Source organism: Saccopteryx leptura, chromosome 3 (genome assembly GCF_036850995.1).
Source record: "Saccopteryx leptura isolate mSacLep1 chromosome 3, mSacLep1_pri_phased_curated, whole genome shotgun sequence".
Classification (NCBI taxonomy): domain Eukaryota; kingdom Metazoa; phylum Chordata; class Mammalia; order Chiroptera; family Emballonuridae; genus Saccopteryx; species Saccopteryx leptura.
The window spans coordinates 100,491,279-100,510,408 of NC_089505.1; the positions used below are offsets into that span (position 1 = coordinate 100,491,279).

Here is a 19,130-nt window from a genome sequence, read left to right on the forward strand (position 1 = left end):
CGGAGGGCAGCGCTCCGGGAGATGTGGATCGTGGCGGACACCCGTTAGCTGTCTGGCGGCGGGAGCCACAGGTCCGGAGCGGGGCCCTCGAGCCGGGCTCCAAGCTCACCCGCAGGTTTTCTAGACTTTTTGTTTCCGCCAGACCCTTTCTTCAGGTTGAGCCTTGCATGGATACACAGCTGTGGAACGAAGGCAGTAAGGGGCAGCGCCGATAGAAGGAAATGGTGCACGTCGCCCAGAGGCTGCTGGGGAAGCTAGTTCGAAAACCCACCGAATAACTGGAGAGAATTCTGAAGCTAAAATAGGAATTATGTACCGATTGCGCTTAGCCTTCACACAGACTGTGCCCCCCAGCTTCTGGGAATGGTTTCTCTGCACCCTGCCTACCATAGTGGGTTAGAAAGGGGTTATGTTTCTGTTTAAAATAAAGGAGGGCTAGGGAATGATGCGTATAAAGGCATGGCATACTGAGTGATGAAACCCGAGCAAAGAAATAAATGCACAAGTGTTTCCCAAAACCTTGGGAATGCGCTGGGCGTGCCAAAGTCCAGCAAGGACGAGGCAGGCCTGAGGTACAAAGAGCTAGGTACCCAGACCTGCTTTAGTCCAGATCCAGTGGAGCAAATGGCCCCTGCTGCCCACGGGGGAGCTTGTGCAACAGCCCTGCTCAGAGCCAAGAGCCTCAGAAAGACTTTCCAGGGTATGCTGGCCAGCCCTGAATAAGTCCAAAGCCACCAATTTCCAGTCATGGTTAATTTGTGGTCCAGATGGGGAAACAGAAAAATCCAGAGATTAATAGTCTGCATTTTCCTCTCAGAATGCAAATAAAGATGTTTTACTCCACTCTCATACATACACACTTTTGCGGAATAATGGAATGGTTCTGTCATTAAACCTTTAATTACATAGCTGTTTTCAAAAATCACATTGAGTGGAGATTTTCCCGAGGTGCAGAGTTGGCAGGTGGCCATTGCAGAAGCTCAGCCCTCATCCCTTAGGCAAATGCCCTGTGCCAGCTTGGGGAGAAATCCCTCCCTGCCCTTTTGCCTACAAAGTCAGAGAGCAATGAACGGTACCAAGGCCATTGCAGGGTTGAGCTGTGTTGCCATTTGAAAATTTCACCCAGAGAGGATCAACCCAAGCCAGGGAATTGGGTTCCCAAGTGACCTCAGAGATTCAACTGCTAGGCTCTTGGGTCCACAGCAAAGAGGCCTCCAGCCTCTAAAGCCTCTCACTCCGGTCTGGCAGGAAACGCTGGAGGCCAAGCAGCTCCTGACCCTTTCCTCCTTTCTACCAGGAGAGACCTATGTGCAGGGCTGGCGGTGAGATGCCTATTCTTGTTAATTTAATTCCCATTTCCACATGTCCATCCAGATGTGCTCCTATTCCCACACAGTCCCTAGAGTTTCAGGTGGGCCGGGGAATCACAGTTTACAGGTAGCCTGAGCCACTTTGGAGCTGGTTTTCCTGTTCAGGGCTTGACAGATAAAGGTCCCAGCTTCCAGGAGCTTCTGGAGGTTCACACCCTTTGAGAAACAAGTTGGAGGATGCAGTAAGTCGTGACATGCCCTGAACACCCAGGGAAACATCAGACTGAACAGATAACTGTGATACTGAAAAAGGAAAGGTGACAACAAACACGCTTTTGTTCCTCTCATGATGGCATGCCAGCTAGCTGCCTATGACCATGTCCTCCTGGCATCTGGGTTCCCCCCCTGACACCCCTATATAGGATGCCTCACTCTATGTAATGGTTTGCAGTGCCACCACCAAAATATGGATCTCATCAGTCTTGCTCAGTGCTCCATCTCAGGGCATAGCACAGAGCCTGGCCCACAGTGGTCAAAAGCTGCCTACTGAAGTAATGAACTGAAGCAGAGACAGTAAAAACACCAACTGAAAGGGCCACTCCGGAAAATCTGTTCATAACAATAGCTCCTATTTACTGATGTGTATGTACTTTGTGCTTGGCCCTGGACTAATCATTCCACATCTTCTACATAATCCTTATAATGGCCCTTCAAGGTGCTATTATTTCTATCTCTTAGGCCCGGAGAGGTGAAGTAATTTGTCAGGTCACACAGCCTGTGAGTGGCAGAACTAGGGTTTTGTTTTCTTTCCCCCCCAAAGATTTGAGACAGAGAGAGAAGCATCAACTCATTGTTTCACTTAGCTGTTCCATTTAGTTATGCACTCACTGATTGCTTTTTGTACATGTCCTGACTGGGGATCAAACCGCAATCTCTGTCACACAGGGTCGACGGTTTACCCACTGAACCACCTAGGCAGGGTAGGACTAGGTTTTAAACCCAGTTCTATCTGACCCCAAAGTACAGGTGCTATGTTTCCAGTCCATCCTGACTGACAAAGCGCTGGGGGCTGTCAAATTCTACTGCCCACCTTTGGCAGAGAACAAAACAAAGGTCTAGAGAACTGACTCATTTTAAGTCACACACCTGGACCCTTTTGGGATTTTCCTTATACCTTGGTGCCTCCTTAAACTAAAATGTCAAACTCACACTGAGAGCCTGGCCTTCATCACCCACACTCTGCTCTCTCAAAAATATCCAATAATTCCCTAGCAACCTTCCCCTCTTAACTGCTCCTCCTGACCCCATCACAAAAAAATAAAAACAACCCTGAACAAACCCATCAGCTTCTGCCCTCTGGCTTAGGCAGAGCTCTGGTTAGTTCAGGGCTGTCGCCACAGGGGACAGACAGGCCTACCGTGTGAATGCCCAAGCCCGTCAGCATGTAGACCAGGTCTTCGGTGGCCAAGTTTCCCGATGCCCCCTGTGCATAGGGACAGCCTCCAAGACCTGCCACAGAAGAGTCCACGACACTCACTCCCATCTGGAAACAAAAAGATGGTGAAACAGCTGTCACTGGGGACCAGAGCCAACAAAGCTGGTCCTTATAAACCTCCCAACTGTCTGCTGCCTGAAATTCCATTGCAAGTTATTCACCCTTCGGATTCTGATTCTGTTACAGAGGAAATCTCACTGAAAGGGACAGTTTCTTTTTTTAGCTCCCGGAGCAGCAGGAGTCTTTCTGGCATACTGTTTCCTCTGTCAGGACAGGCTCCCCTCAGTTCCTTTAATGGTTTCAGGGTTCTTTCTTACCCGTAAAGTCTCAGCCTAAAAGCCACCTCCTCAGTGAGGCTCTTCCTGATCACTGACCTAAAGCACTGCCTCCCACTGTGGAGATTTCAGACCCTTGTTCCCTGTGATTCACTTATGCACCCCTCCCCCACAAGGCCCCTCTCTAACCCCAGGAACCGAGGCCATTTCCCTCAGCCAGTCATTTCCCACTCTCCTAGATGACTGTCTCACTTCTTCCTCTGTCCTTACACCTCTCAGACCTTACCCTTGACAACCACAACTCTGAGAAAACAGACCCAGAAAGGACCAGAATCACCCAAGACATGAGCCTCTAGGACAGCAGTTCTCAACCTGTGGGTCACGACCCTGGCGGGGGTCGAACGACCAAAACACAGGGGTCGCCTAAAGCCATCGGAAAATACATATTTATTATACAATACATTTTTAAATAATATGTGTATTTCCCGATGGCTTTAGGCGACCCGTGTTTTGGTCGTTCGAACCCCACTGGGGTTGCAACCCACAGGTTGAGAACTGCTGCTCTAGGAGATAACTTGAGAGTGAGGGAAAAACAAAGAGGTGACCCAGGATTACTTGAGCTAACGTGAAGACAACAGGTTGGAATCAGACTAATGACCACAGCAAGGTAGCCTGTGGTCAGACACTGAAAACTTTCCCTCTAATGCGCAGCAAAGCCGTGGGCTCCTCATTTGGAGCCAGCCCACAGGAAGCTGACCTCCAGGGAAATCCAACCTGAGGTCCCGGCCCATCTTTGGGAAGCAGCATTCAAGGCTCTTCTCTGAGTGAGCTCTGCCCACCCCCCACCCCCGCTTGGCTCCTGCCTGCTGCTCCCACATGGAGGCGTGCTCACAGCTCCCCACCCAGCGTGCCACCCCAGCGCCCCAGTGTACGAGTTCTCCCTGCATTCTATGCCTCTGTCTTACAATGCAGGCCACCCTTCTGCTTCCCTGTCCAACTGCTGAACTTCTTCACATCCTCCCAGCCTCACTCGGGCCTCTTCCGGCAAATCCTCTCTGACCTCCCAGCTGGGATGGGGACCTACCTCAGCCCCATGCTTCCTCCCTTTGTGGCATTTGTTATAATGCATGAGGATTATCACTTAACTCCCTTAATGTTGCCCCTACCACACAGATGTAAGAACTTTTGGGGCAGGGTCACATGTCTGTGTCCTACAGCCCAGGGCCTGGCTCACCAGGAGCAGCATCCAGCTCAGTGAACGTTTGCTGAAAGCACAGACGAAAAGGCAGTCCTGCCGCGTGCCCTTTGGGAGAACGGACACGTGCCTTTCTCCTAGGACATGCCTGAATTACCTGCAGGGCCATCAAGGTGTTGGCCAGGGCCTGGCCGTAGGTGTCATGACAGTGGACAGCCAGGGCAGACACTGGCACCTCGTGCATGACAGCAGACAGCATATCCTTCATGACCCCAGGGGTGCCCACACCGATGGTGTCCCCCAGGGAGATCTCATAGCAGCCCATTGAGTACATCTTCTTGGAAACCTGGAAAAACAAGCCAGCACTTGGAGAGTCCAAGAGCTCAGAGTGGGGGCAGAACACCTGCATGTCTGAGCACTAAATCAACCAGATCACAGGCTTCTTATACCTTCGAGTGGAATGATATTCCTCATTCTTCTCATCAGGAGACTGGGACCAGAGGAAGTGGCTGCAGGGCGGGCCCTGGGGCTCTAACCCCTGAGCTCTCCTCCCGCCCTGTATCTCAAACTCGAGGCCTTCACTTAGCGCCCTAACACACTGTGAGAGCCGGCTACTGGAATCAGTAAAACTGACCCCTTTCTTGTAGCTTTATCCTCGGTAAGAAGGTCTGTGAAATCACGGGTCTGAGAAAACAGCTGTCTATTTTTAATAGAAATGCATTACTATTTAAGTTTTTAAAAGCCCATTTGCAAACCCCTAAAATTACTGCAAAACCAGAGCAGCATACGCCTGGCCGAGAGGATGCCGCCCTACACCGTGCTGCTGAGAAGGTAGAGGAAGGTGGTGGCAGGGCCAGGGACCCAGAGGCCACTCAACAACGGTCTGCCAGGTAAAGGAAATGGGGAGAGCTGTGACAGGCGCCCTGCAGGCTGTGGGGACAGAGGTGCAGTGGAGGGAGCAGCCTTGGAGTGACACGGTGCCAGATTCAAGTCCCAGTTCTGCTGCTCCCTAGCTGTGGGGACTTGCAAGGGACTTAACTTTCTGAGCTTTGACGTCTGCTTCTGAAAAACAGTGCCGAGCCTTGGAAGGGCTATGGCGGCGACAGCAGGCTGACCTGAGCAAAGCGGCCACTTCAGTCGGCAGGTGTGACTCTTACCATTCCTCAGCTGTGGATGCTACACGGTGCTGAGGGAAGAGCAAGCCGGCTTTGGACATAAACAGGACGGGGGTTGAGACCTGGCTGCAGTGTTGGCAACCTGCGTGGCAAGTTAGTTTGTCTGTTTCCTCAACAGTAAAATGATACAACAGCAATAATACTGAATTTACAGGGTGATTCTGAGGACTGAACGACATGAAGTCTCTCGCTCAAACTCAATTCCCGCACTGTGCTCTTCTCAGAGCTGACTTGGTTGCTGCTCAGAGGATGTCAAGTGGCCTCTCTAACCACGACAAGGGACTGCAGGAACCCCTGGGTGAGCAGCCTCTCCACAAAGGATTATCACCTCAGTTGTGACCTGTCCACTGACCAGACTGGAAACTCAACTGGAGGCATTCACTCTGGGGTGAGGGCAGGGGCGTGAACGAAGGAAATCAGTGACCCGTCAGGAAAGGGTGGCAAAAGGAACCTCTGCACTCGGGCAGACAAGCTATCCAGCGCTCACAACCCCTGCCCTGACACACGCACACACCTCAGCTACTTTGGCCGGGGAGATCTTCCCTTCATAGGGGCATCCAAGCACACAGGAGACGTACCTGTGGGAAGACAGGGGAGGAATGCAGTCAACGCCCCTGCCGTCTCTGGCCAGGAGGACGGAGCCAGGGTGGCAGTTTGACACGCACTCCTGGTTAGCCTGTAATCAAAACCTGGAGCTGGGCCCTGGCCGGTTGGCTCAGTGGTAGAGCGTCGGCCTGGCATGCAGAAGTCCTGGGTTCGATTCCCGGTCAGAGCACACAGGAGAAGCACCCATCTGCTTCTTCACCCCTCCCCCTCTCCTTCCTCTCTTCCCCCCCCCACAGCCAAGGCTCTCTCTTCCCCTCCCACAGCCGAGGCTCCATTGGAGCAAAGATGGCCCGGGCGCTGGGGATGGCTCCTTGGCCTCTGCCCCAGGCGCTAGAGTGGCTCTGGTCTCAACAGAGCAATGCACCGGAGGGGCAGAGCATCGCCCCCTGGTGGGCAGAGCGTCGCCCCTGGTGGGCGTGCCGGGTGGATCCCGGTCGGTCGGGCGCATGTGGGAGTCTGTCTGACTGTCTCTCCCCATTTCCAGCTTCAGAAAAATACAAAAAACAAACAAACCTGGAGCTGGGCAGGAGGCCAAGTGTCTGGGAGAAAGGCTAACTCAGTGAGGTGCAGCAGAATGAAGGTACTGCCGCTTAGTGCCAGGAGGGGGCAGTGGACAGCCTCCACAGGGAAAGGGCGTAACTAACAGGACTGCTGTTCAGGGAACAGGGGCTGCACAGGTCTAGGAGAGTCAGCCAGAAACCAGCCAGGGAGGAGGAGCTGGACAGGGCAATATGAGGAGGCACCTGAGCTGTTCAGAGGCAGAGTAAAACAGAATGTGGGCCAGGGCAGCTGGGGCCCATACTCCCAGGTTGGGACCAGGGACCCATGAAACCACAGGCTCCTCCTCTGGTAAGCTGCCAGATGATTCATTCACTCCTTTATTCAACTGACATTTACTGAGCTGCCCACTAGTGCCAGGCACTAGGGTAGCTCAGTGAGCAAGACTGACAAGGTCTCCACCCTCATGGCACTTATTTCAAATGAGGGAGATAGCTGATTAAAGAGAAATCAAATAAGTCAAATGAGATAATCTCAGAAAGCGATGTGCCACGAAGAAAAGGACAGGGGATGTGACAGGAGCAACTAGAGGCCAAGAGTAGCTGCGGTGGCCCAGGAAGACCCCTGTGAGGACCTGACACTGAGGCTGAGAGAAGGGGGGCGGCCATCGGGAGCCCATTCCAGGCAGGGAGGGGCCGGTGCAGAGGCCCTGAGCTGGAAGAGCAGGAGTATTCAAGACACAGAACAAAGGACGGAACAGCTGAGACAGGAAGAGCAAGAGACAAAGGAGTATGACAGGAGGTTGGAGAGGTGGGCGTGGGCCTGATCACAGGGTCCCTGAGCTATGAAGGAGTCTGGATCTTGGATGTAGGCGGCTTCTATTCCCACCAACATCCCTGGAGCCGGGGTCCACTAAAACCATTCAGAGCCTAGTCAACTACTGCTCACAAAAATTAAGGGATCAGGGAACGTGCAGATACACCAGTACTTTCAGCTTTGTGTATGCATTTTCACCAATGAAATAAAAGTTGGTTTTGCATCTCATTTGCATAATTGAACAATTTTTCTTTGACTTGTCATTTGCTTTTCTGATGTTCTTGTTTAATTAAAAGAAAATCAAATGCTTCTTTCGTTTTTTGCTTCACATTCATTTTGAAATATCACCTAATTTTTGTGAGCAGTATATTCTGCCTATTAACAGGCATAACAAATGCTTGCTGGTTAAATAACTTCAGCCTTGAAGATCTCAGTGTATTTTTCCATTTTAATTTTCCCCCTTATTTTCCAATTATTGCTAAGCAAGGAAAAGTTAAAGAGACATACTGAGGAAAGAGAACGGGCTTGGGAACCGGGCAGGCCTGACAAGCCCCTGCCTCCCTAGCTCTCCACCCGCCCATCGGTTCCTGAGCAACTACAATGTGCTGGGCCTCGAGCTGGGAGAAGGGCACACCGGGGACTGAGAGAGACGTGGACTCGGTCTAGTGTGGGTGGGAGTCAGGGGACGATTTAACAAGCAGCTCAGTGCTGTTAGAGGACGTCTACTCTAAGGGACTATGGGGGCCCAGAGGAAGGGCACTAACTCCAGCTGAGGGACAGAGAAAGCTTCTCGGAGAAACCTGCATCATGAGGGGACCTGAAGGATGAACAAGTTAGTCCTGATAAGTAGGGTGTAGAAGGAAGAGAGTTCTGAGTCTATGGAAAGCGTGTGCAAAGGCCCAGAGACAAGAGAGAGTGGGAACATGTGACAAGTGGAAAGCGGTTCTAGTTGGGCCAGAAGGGAGCAGTGAACAACGAGGCTGCATGAAGAGCAAGGGCTGAGTCACGCAGGGTTTTGTAAAGCACGTGGGCAAGCCTGGAGTTGGGGAGTCAACCGGAAGGTTTTTAACCAAGAGGTGACGTGGTCAGATGTGCACTTTTTTTTTTTGTATTTTTCTGAAGTGAGAAGAGGGGGAGGTGGACAGACAGACACCTGCATGTGCCTGACCGGGACCCACCAGGCATGCCCACCAGGGGATGATGCTCTGACTATCTGGGGCGTTGCTCCATTGTGGCCAGGGCCATTCTAGCGCCTGAGGCGGAGGCCATGGAGCCGTCCTCAGCGCTTGGGCTAACTTTGCCCCAATGGAGAGATAGAGAGAAAGGAGAGGGGGAAGGGTGGAGAAGCAGATGGGCACTTCACCTGTGTGCCTTGAACAGGAATCGAACCTGGGACTTCCACATGACGGGTGGATGCTCTACAGCTGAGCCAATTGGCCAGGGCCAGACATGCACTTATGAAAGCGCTCTGGCTGCCATTTGGACAGCTATGTGTCCTTCCAGCAGACTCTTCACCCTTTCTGCCTTAGTTCTGTCATCTTTAAGTGGGTCTAGCCCCTTCTTGGTAGCCGATAGTGAAGTCACCTATGACGATTCCTGGTACTACTTCTATTAAAAACGTGGTCGTGGAGACAAAAGAGGCCTAAGGAATTCTTCGGGGACATGTCAAGAGTTAGTAGTGGTGGGGCCAGGAGTTAAGTGACCTCCACAAACCCTGTCTAGTGTCCTGTCCTGCAAGATTTCCTCTGGTGACCAACCAAAAATCGGGTTTGGAGAAAGCACTCGCCAGGATACCTTCTGAGTACATTCACTTGGGAAAAGACGCCGAGGTGAGGGGGTTAGGCTGCCTGCCCAGGACAAGGGGAGTGCGGGAGAGGGTCACTCTGGCACTGGTCTGGGATGGCCCCGAGGGAAAACTGGCATCGCCAGTGTGGCCCGACTCACCCCCGCACAGGGATACTGGCTGCCTGAGCCTCCTTCAGGACCTGGCCAAACCGCTGCAAGCTTTCTTCTATGGAGCAGTTGATGTTCTTCCTGGTGAAGAGCTCGGAGGCAGCCCCAAAGACACTCACTTCCTTGGCTCCAGCCGCAACCTGCCAACAGCCAAGGGCACACTTTCAGCATGTTTCTCTTCCAGGAAAACCCCACTGGCTAGACCAGTGGTTCTCAAAGTGTGCGCCAGGGCGCACTGCTGCGCCCTAGAAGATTTCCAGGTGCGCCCTATGGTATTCCAGAGAAATATGTGCCTGTTGGGGACCAAAAAACCAACAGGATTTTTGGAGTTTAGATTTTTGGGGACAGAAGTGTGGGGAATTGGCTGTAAACTGATAGTCTGCCCAACCCCCCTCCTCACTTGCCTGATTAGGTTGCAAAAGGCTGTTAAGCTGTGGTGCTGGATTGTTTACACTACCCCCCATGTTCCCCGGAAAGACTGGAGGCAAGTTTCTTCTATCCTTTGTTTGGTGTAAAGTTAAGATGATATGTATGGTGGGGGTTTTCTGCACTTGGTAGAATTCTTGGATTGCCTTGGAAACGTGATCAGAGACCATTAATTTGCTAATGGCCTCACTTTGCCCTATAAATAAAGTAAGATGTGGTTTTTGGGTATGCTTTGTTCTTGCCAGCAGAAATTACAGGGCCCTCCCAATCCTGTATTTTCTTAATTCTGTACCATTCCCACTCGGGACCTGGAATTACTAGCTGTGCTGGTTTGCAGCATGTGCCCAGATATAAAAATAAATATAGTTACTCTATTATACCATTTCATTATGGAAATACCACTCTTTTTGTTAACACATCATTATATTATTTTTAGATAAATACACCCAAATAACATGGATAGATTTCTCAAAAAGAAGCGTGATATTGAAGAATCCAATTCTAGAAGTGAGCAAAAGTTAAGTGTAAACAAAATAGGACTTGAAGGTTGACGGGCAGAATTTAATTTATAGCATTTTCCATCACTTAACACTGAACAATATGATTGGATTAGAAACCATTCATGGAAGCTTCAAGTGATTTTGGTTTAACATTAACATAACTGGCAGCTATATCCACTGATCGTGGATTGATGATTAAACATAAGTAATTGTCTCTTGAAGCCTTTTGGATTTCTATAAAGAAGAATAGATGGCAATATCTAAAAAAGCTTTGAACATTTTACTACAATTTTCAACATCCTATTTATATGAATTAGGATTTTTTACCCTCAACACAATTAACAGTAAAAAGAGAGGAATTCTTCAATGTACTGACGAGGAAATGAGAGTTTGCCTTTCAAATATATGCCCAAACATTGAAGAAATCTCTAGGACACATCAGGCTCACTTTTCTCATAAATACAAGAATGAAAAAACTTAACACATTTGCGCCGGGACCTGCCGAATTTATTAAATCTTACTAAGAATGTATCTATGTATATAAAAAGATACCTTTTTTGTCTTTTTAAAAATTTTTTTAAATTTATTCATTTTAGAGAGAAGAGAGAGTTAGAATGAGAGAGAGAGAGAGAAAGGAGGGAGGAGCAGGAAGCATCAGCTCCCATATATGCCTTGACCAGGCAAGCCCAGGGTTTTGAACCAATGACCTCAGTGTTCCAGGTCAACGCTTTATCCACTGTGCCACCACAGGTCAGGTTCTTTTTTTTATTTTTTAACCCCTCTTTTTTACGAATTCTAACAAGCGTAACTCAAAAAATGTAACATAAGAATGTTTTTTAATGTCAGAATAAATTTAATTTTGTCGTATTTATTTTGTTTAATTACCATAAAAGCACGCTTGGACTTTATATTTTTTTTCTTTAATATCTGACTTAATTATTATAACATATTTCTCAGATATTTGTTTTTGTGTTTTTTTTTTTACAGAGACAGAGAGAGAGTCAGAGAAAGGGATAGACAGGCAGGAACGGAGAGAGATGAGAAGCATCAATCATCAGGGGTTTTTTTTGCCTGACCAGGCGGTGGCGCAGTGGATAGAGCGTTGGACTGGGATGCAGAGGACCCAGGTTTGAGACCCTGAGGTCTCCAGCTTGAGTGCGGGCTCATCTCCTTTGAGGAAAAGCCCACCAGCTTGAACCCAAGGTCGCTGGCTCCAGCAAGGGGTTACTCGGTCTGCTGAAGGCCCACGGTCAAGGCACATATGAGAAAGCAATCAATGAACAACTAAGGTGTTGCAACGCACAATGAAAAACTAATGATTGATGCTTCTCATCTCTCTGTTCCTGTCTGTCTGTCCCTGTCTATCCCTCTCTCTGACTTACTCTCTGTCTCTGTAAATAAATAAATAAATAAAAATTTAAAAAAAAATGTTAAAAAAAAATCATCAGTTTTTTCATTGCGACACCTTAGTTGTTCATTGATTGCTTTCTCATATGTGCCTTGACCGCAGGCCTTCAGCAGACCGAGTAACCCCTTGCTCGAGCCAGTGACCTTGGGTCCAAGCTGGTGAGCTTTTTTGCTCAAACCAGATAAGCCCACGCTCAAACTGGTGACCTCAGGGTCTCGAACCTGGGTCCTCGGCATCCCAGTCCGGGGCTCTATCTACTGCACCACCGCCTGGTTAGGCTTCTCAGATATTTGTATATAGTGTGCTTACAATTATTTGTAGGATTTTAAATGTGCCCCGACTTCAAAAAGTTTGAGAACCACTGGGATAAACCCTTGTTTTACAGTGAATGTTATGATATACGGATGGTATGGCTTTAATTCTGTCCTCCACCCAAAAAGATATGTTGAAGTCCTAACCTCCAGTACCTCAAAATGTGTTGTTTGGAAGTAGGGTCATTGTCGATCTAATTCATTAGGATGAGGCCATACTGGTTCCTCTCTAATAGGACTGGTGTCCTTATAAGACAACGGCCATGTGAAGACAGAGAGACATGGAGGGGAAGGCCAGAGATGAGGGAGGTAGAGATGAGAGTGAGGCACCTACAAACCAAGGAGTGCCAGATACTGCTGGCCGCCACCCGAAACCGGGAGAAAGGTACTGAGCAGATCCTCCCCTAGGAGCTGGCCCTGCTGACACCTTGATTTCAGAACTCTAGCCTCCTGAACTGTGAGAAGATACATTTCTGTTATTTTAAGTCACTCGGTTTTATTATTAGTTATAGCAGCCCTAGAAAATTAATATGATGAATTATATCTCAATAAGAAAGAAGCAGCCTGACCAGATGGTAGCACAGTGGATAGAAAGTTGGACTGGGATGTGGAAGATCCAGGTTTGAAATCCCGAGGTTGCCAGCTTGAGCACAGGCTCATCTGGCTTGAGCATGGGGTTGCTGGCTTAAGCATGGGATCATAGACATGACCCCATGATCATTGGCTTGAGCCCAAAGGTCACTGGCTTGAAGCCCAAGGTCGCTGGCTTGAGCAAGGGGTCACTTGGTCTGCTGTAGCCCCCCCCCCCCGGGTCAAGGCACATATGAGAAAGCAATCAATGAACTAAAGTGCCACAATGAAAAACTGATGATTTTCATCTCTCTCTGTTCCTGTCTGTCTGTCCCTATCTATCCTTCTCTCTGACTCTCTCTCTGTCAAAAAAAAAAAAAAAAAAAAATCAAGAAAGAAACTTTGGTTTTCCTCCAGGGATCAACACTGCCACTGCCATCACCACCCTGGAAGTCACTCTTAAGAGAAGCTTTTTGCCTAAATATAGAATCAGTATCTCCAATGATGTTCTCATCTAAATTTATTATAATGTTGGCAGATACCAGCAACTACCACTGAAGCTCTGGGGAGAATGTGCTCGCCTTTCCCTAAAGAGATGGGTAAGAACAACAGAAGCTGCCATTCACTAAGCACTCACCTTCTACCAGGCTCTTGTTGAGCAATTTATGTGCATTTTATCTTCTGAAGTCCTCACAATGTTACCCCATCACCAGCCCTATTTTACATGCAGAACCGGAGACCGGCCAGGACCAGAGAGCTGGCTGGCCTGCCTGGCGGTGCTTAGTGTAGACAGACATTCTAGGACGGGGACTGAGGCCCAGGGACAAGGCAGGGACCAGTGCCATCATGCTCATTTCTGGGGACTCCAACGAACTTACCGCTGCCTGGTAGCCTTTGAGATTTGGGGTCAGGACTGGGTAGTTGATGCCAGGAAACTTCTGGATGCCCTTCAAGACTTCAGCGTGGTCAGCCAGCTGGGAACCAAAGGAGACATTACGGAATCATCCCCAGGAGCAGGCAGAAAGCTCAGGTAGAGAAAACCTTATTTATCATGAGATCGCTGTTCAAGAGCACCCTCGGAGAGGAGTCCTGCAGAGCGGAGTCTCCCCAACGCTTGCACTATTTGTTTGACTGCTGATGGGTCGGAAGGCCCCTGGGTGCGGGCGATAGCCCATTTCTCCATAGTGCTGATACCGTCAGCTTACATAGCAGAGACAGCAGGAACAATACCACCAGCCATTTACTGAGAACACACTCCGAGCCAGGCACTGGGCTCAGCTCTCTCCGTGTTATCTAACACTCAGTCGGAACAGGACCTTTCTTCCCCACCTGACTGTCTCTATGAAGCAGGACTCAATAGTTCTTTCTCTTTTACAAATGCAGAAACCCCAGGCCAGGCCTCGAGATTCTACACTTCCAGAGCCGGAAGCTGCCACCTTTAACCTGGAGAGGGGATGGGCTTGGGAAGGTCAACAAGCAATTCAGGGGCCAGGCCCAGGCTGAACCCAAGCCTCCTACCGCTAGGTTACATTTTATTTTATTCTGCACCATGCTGTTATTAATCATCTGAGACCCCTGAGAGCCAGACACCTGAAAACCTGTGTTCCTGACTTCTACCTACTTACTTCCAGGCAAATGCAAACCTTTCCATCCCTCTTACCTGAAAAACACCTCTCCCTGAGGGTTGGGGCTCACCTGAGGAACCCACTTGGGAGCCACAAAGCTGGTGGCTTCTATAACGGGGAGTCCTGCTTCAGAAAGCATGTCTATCATTCTGATTTTCACTGCAGTAGGTACGATATTCTGTAACGGAGAGACAGACACCAAAAAGGACAGGTCAGCAAAACTAGGAAGAAAATGGCCTCAGAAAGCAGCGCTTATTAGTTCAAAGCTCTAGCAATAGCAAACACTTCACTATCTCAACTTTCAAACACTAACATGAACTCACATGTAATCCTTGCTGATAGAGTACAAAGCATCTTCAAGTTCTACAAATAGTGCTTTTTTATTGATTGATTGATTTTTTTATTTTAGAGCGAGAAAAAGGGAGAGAGAAACATTAATTTGTTGTTCCACTTATTCGTTCACTGGTTGATTCCTGTTGTTCCACTTATTCGTTCACTGGTTGATTCCTGTATGTGCCTTGACTGGGGATCGAACCTGCCACCTTGGCATATCTGGACAGTGCTCTGCCTTGGCACCGGAGCTTATCCTCACATAGTCAGCCTGCTGTTTTTCTCCTCCTCCACCATGTCTAGTTTCTAAGCAAATCCTATTCTATGGATTCCTCTTTCCAAATCTAATATCATTCTACCATGTATATATGGCCTGGTCTCACTTCCCAGTTCATCCCACAGGAATCCTCCTAAATGTGTCCACTGTCTCACTCTACTGCTCAAAAGCCTTCCATGTCTCCCTAGTACCTACAGGATCAGGTAAAAATTCCCAAGAATTTCAAGACCTTCCATCCTCTCTCCATGATGGCTCTTGCACTGCTTTAATGTGATCTATTCCACAGATCATTTCTGAGAGCCCTCCATGTTCCAGGGATTGTGCTAGGTGCCAGGGGCTACAGCAATGAGTAGAACAGACAGGATTCTGCCCTTGTGGAGTTTAACAGTTTATTGTTTCCAATATTAAAATCAGGCTGGTCATGCTTAAAAAAAAGAAAAGCTTTCTTAATGAAAAAATAATTAATACACAATCATTTCTGAAACACATACCAAAAAGAAAAAGAAAAACACCCTTAAAATCTCTTGGATAAGTAACTTTCTACATCTGTGAACTCTAATATGTTAGGTCCTAGCCATACATGGTTATAGAAATTTAAATTATAATGACATGAAAAGAAAATTTCAAATCGTCAGCCACACAAGTCTTATTTCAAGTGCTCAATAGTCACATGTGTCTGTCTAGTGGCTACCACATGGGACAGTTCAAGTCTAGAATATGTCTATCTTCACAGAAAGTTCTATGGGACAGCGCTATTCCAATTTTCTGCTACAACTGACAGGGTTGTAAGGTGCATCTCCAAGGCTAAATCTTTGCATGTCGTCTTCATGACTTCCTTTGGATAAGTCCCCTTAGGTGGAATTGCTGGATCTAAAGGCATGCCCTCACCTTCACGCTGCACGCCCGCAGCAGTCACCATTCACCCACCCCACTGGGCTTGGAAATGGACCCAGGGATACCACACCTGTTGCACCACCATCTCACATTGCTTAAATGTCACAGGTACCTGCCTGGTCACCTTGACTCTGCCCTAAATTGGGCAGAGTGATCCTGTCTTGCATAGCTCTGTTGACCCTTGCTGCACCTATTACACGTAAGGGACTCTGCTCAAGAAACATTTTTTGGTTGATTTCCAGCTTTACCTTTTCATTTTGTAGTCCGTCTCGGGGACCAACTTCCACAATTTTCACCTGCTTTGGGAGAGTACTACTCACAGATGAGGTGCCGACCTTTGATTTAAAAGAGGAAACAAGAAATAACAGGAACAGATTGTCACTATTCCCTAGGGGGAAAATGTGAAGGAATGGATACATTTCCATTAATACTGAGACCAGGAGCAATATTTCTCACCATTTAATTCACAGTCTGTTTTGGAATTAAGGGCGGAAAGACTGTTTCACTTTAAAAAATAAACATCTAATAAACAAGAGATCGATGCTCCCGGTACAGGCCCATTTCCAACTTGCTGAAGTTCCGACTCATTTCCGACTGCCTACCAGTTAAGCATTCAGGCGAAGGGAGGGGAATGACCTTGCTTTCCCCACTCAGAACTGGAGAGGTATTTGTGATTTTCCACTAAGGAAGAGCTTGGAGAGATCTGAAGCTCAATCAGAAGGAGCAAGGCACCAGGGTCACCAGGAGTCCTGGGCAGGGAATTAGGACGCTGGGATGGCCTCCCAGGTCTCCACGACCCTGGCAAGCCGTTCCCCCTCTCTGGTCCTCAGTTTCCCCCATATTTCTCAAGGGATATGGGGTACATGGAGGGCCTAAGACTTTAAGGTCCTCCTGACTCCGGCCTGAAGAGATGTCTGGCTTCACGTGGCAGAGAGTAGCCGTCACAAGCCAAGCCCCCGACCCCGAGCGCCACGGTGCCTGCATGGCTGCCCCTCGCCGGCCGTGGCACTTACAGCCCTAATGGTCGCCAGGCCCACCAGCCTCTGCCGCACTGCTCCCTTCATTGCAATCTCGGCTCTGTAGATCAGACGAAGGCCTAACTGAGTCCCACGTGACCAGTCACTTTCCGGGTGGGCGTGGCCCCGCCTTTGGGGCGGGCCTCGGGAGCGACGTGGTGACGCCCCACGCTGGGTCCGCCCCCAGCTCTGCCCCTAGCCTCTCCGCTTTTAGTCCTTGGGTCAGTTCTTCCTCACCCTTTCTGGGGTTTTTTGAGCGCTGTTGAAATGTCAGGCAGAGTGAGACCCGAGGACTACAAAGACGAACAAAAATTAACCAAAGTTTCTGTCTTCATAGGTTTAGAGCCTGGGAGGTGTGGGAAGACAGATAATAAATAATGTTGATGAAAGAACAGCCAGCCTATAGAAAAGTCTTCTAAGAGTTTATTTGAGGCAAATTTTGGGGATATATCAGGAAGCAAAATCTCAATGGATTGAGTAGCCGCTGGATAACGGCAGTTTTGCAGCTTGCTTTATGCATTAGAATCAAAGGAGAAGTCGTAAGGAGGGTTACATGAAATCTATTGGTGGTAGATTAAAGAGGTTGGAGAAAGCAGATAGGGGAAATCTCGAGGATTGGATGAAAGACATAACTAAGAGACACATCGGTGGGCACAGGATAGTTAATAATTAACATGTACAGTATATAGATATGGTATGTGGGCAACAACAATGAGGGGAGTCTTTGATCTTGTGCTTAGGTGCCAGAATTTGTGCTTTGGAGGGATCCAGAAAAGAAAATTACGCTGAAATTTTAAAGGTAAGTTATCCTAGGTACATAAAGACAATAGGCTCACTTAATGTACAGACTGACCTTTGTCAAGGAAGCTGCAGGCCTATGGCATGCCTAACTACCATGACCTGCTTTAGTTAGGAATTTTTATGTTCAGACCATCCTGTGTGGTTAATTTCAGTCACCAGTTTGTAAGGCCTGCCACGTGCCCCTCCATGCCAGAGCTTGTCAGCTTTAGTTTGTGGTCCCATTTTCCTGCACAACAATCACACGAATAATTGTATAATTACTACTTTTCACAATAACAAGATGAAGCATTACTATTTGCCACACACTGTTCTGAGTTCTTTGCACATATTAACTTATTCATCACCATTTTCAGGATTCAAATGCAGGCAGTTGACTTCAGAGAGAGAAGCATACTTTCATTTTATACCTTGAAGAATGAATAAAATCTATCTAGGTAAAGAGAATAAAAAAGTTCTCCAGACAGAGCATAGTCTATGCAAAGACCCTAAGGCAAAGAAATCGAATGCATAGAGCATTGTATTTCAAAATACATGTTGTCATAATATCAACTTAGTAGATAGCAACTTAGAAAAAAAGAAACAGGAAATATTAGAGTGCATTGTGTAACTACTGAGTACTGCTTTGCAAACCTTTTGTATATTATGTCAACTAGGTTGCAATGTAAAATAAATTTTTTTATATATTTTTTTTTCTTTTTTTTTTACAGAGACAGAGAGAGAGTCAGAGAGAGGGATAGACAGGGACAGACAGACAGGAACGGAGAGATGAGAAGCATCAATCATTAGTTTTTCATTGCTCATTGCGACACCTTAGTTGTTCAATGATGCTTTCTCATATGTGCCTTGACCGCGGGCCTTCAGCAGACCGAGTAACCCCTTGCTTGAGCCGGTGATCTTGGGTCCAAGCTGGTGAGCTTTTACTCAAACCAAATGAGCCCATGCTCAAGCTGGCAACCTCGGGGTCTCGAACCTGGGTCCTCAGCATCCCAGTCTGACGCTCTATCCACTGCGCCACCGCCTAGTCAGGCTGTAAAATAAATTTCTTAATGTAGAAAGTAATTAGAAATGTTTGAAAAATGTTTGTTTTGTGTGTGTGTGTGACAGAGACAGGGAGAGAGACAAAGAGAGGGACAGGTAGGGACAGACAGGCAGGAAGGGTGAGAGGTGAAAAGCATCAATTCTTTGTTGCAGCTCCTTAGTTGTTCATTGATTGCTTTCTCATATATGCCTGTGCTTTGATGGGGGTGGGGTGAGGGGATACAGCAGAGCAAGTGACCACTTGTTCAAGCCAGCAACCTTGGGCTCAAGTCAGCAACAATGGGATCATGTCTATGATTCCACACTCAAGCTAGCAGCAACCCTGTGCTCAAGCTGGATGAGCCTGTGCTTATGCCAGTGACCTCAGGGTTCCAAACCTGGGTCCTCTGTGTCCCAGTCCAACGCTCTCTTCACTGTGCCACTGCCTGGTCAGGTAAAAAACATTGTTTTGGAAACATGAAGAGATGGCCTGATTGGAGAGCAGGGAGGGAGTAGGAAGGGGACTTCCTATTAAGATGGGAGAGATTGGCAGGGACCATTTCACAGGGCTTTGGGTAATATATTAATACCTACCTTTGTAGTAATGCATTGGAAGGGTTTTAAGCAGCATA

At 48.1% G+C, this 19,130-nt stretch overlaps 1 protein-coding gene across 1 annotated transcript; it reads right to left on the bottom strand.

Moving 5' to 3' along the window:
* Positions 1 to 819: 819 nt before the first annotated feature.
* On the bottom strand, positions 820 to 16,799 carry HMGCL (3-hydroxy-3-methylglutaryl-CoA lyase). The gene is made up of 9 exons (XM_066375416.1): positions 16,678 to 16,799; positions 15,913 to 15,999; positions 14,234 to 14,341; positions 13,417 to 13,512; positions 9,315 to 9,463; positions 5,965 to 6,028; positions 4,433 to 4,621; positions 2,728 to 2,853; positions 820 to 1,526 (listed from the first exon to the last, which is right to left on the bottom strand). The coding sequence occupies exons 1-9, from the start codon at positions 16,726 to 16,728 to the stop codon at positions 1,425 to 1,427; spliced, it is 972 nt and encodes a 323-aa protein (XP_066231513.1). The 5' UTR covers positions 16,729 to 16,799; the 3' UTR covers positions 820 to 1,424.
* Positions 16,800 to 19,130: the final 2,331 nt, after the last annotated feature.

Excerpts from the sequence above, each read along its gene's own strand:
- HMGCL (XM_066375416.1), bottom strand. The coding sequence starts at position 16,728 with ATGAAGGGAGCAGTGCGGCAGAGGCTGGTGGGCCTGGCGACCATTAGG. Across the intron at positions 13,513-14,233 it reads CTCCCAAGTGGGTTCCTCAG|CTGGCTGACCACGCTGAAGT; the intron begins GTGAGCCCCAAC and ends TTTGGTTCCCAG. Across the intron at positions 1,527-2,727 it reads CGGGCTTGGGCATTCACACG|GGTGTGAACCTCCAGAAGCT; the intron begins GTAGGCCTGTCT and ends TGTTTCTCAAAG.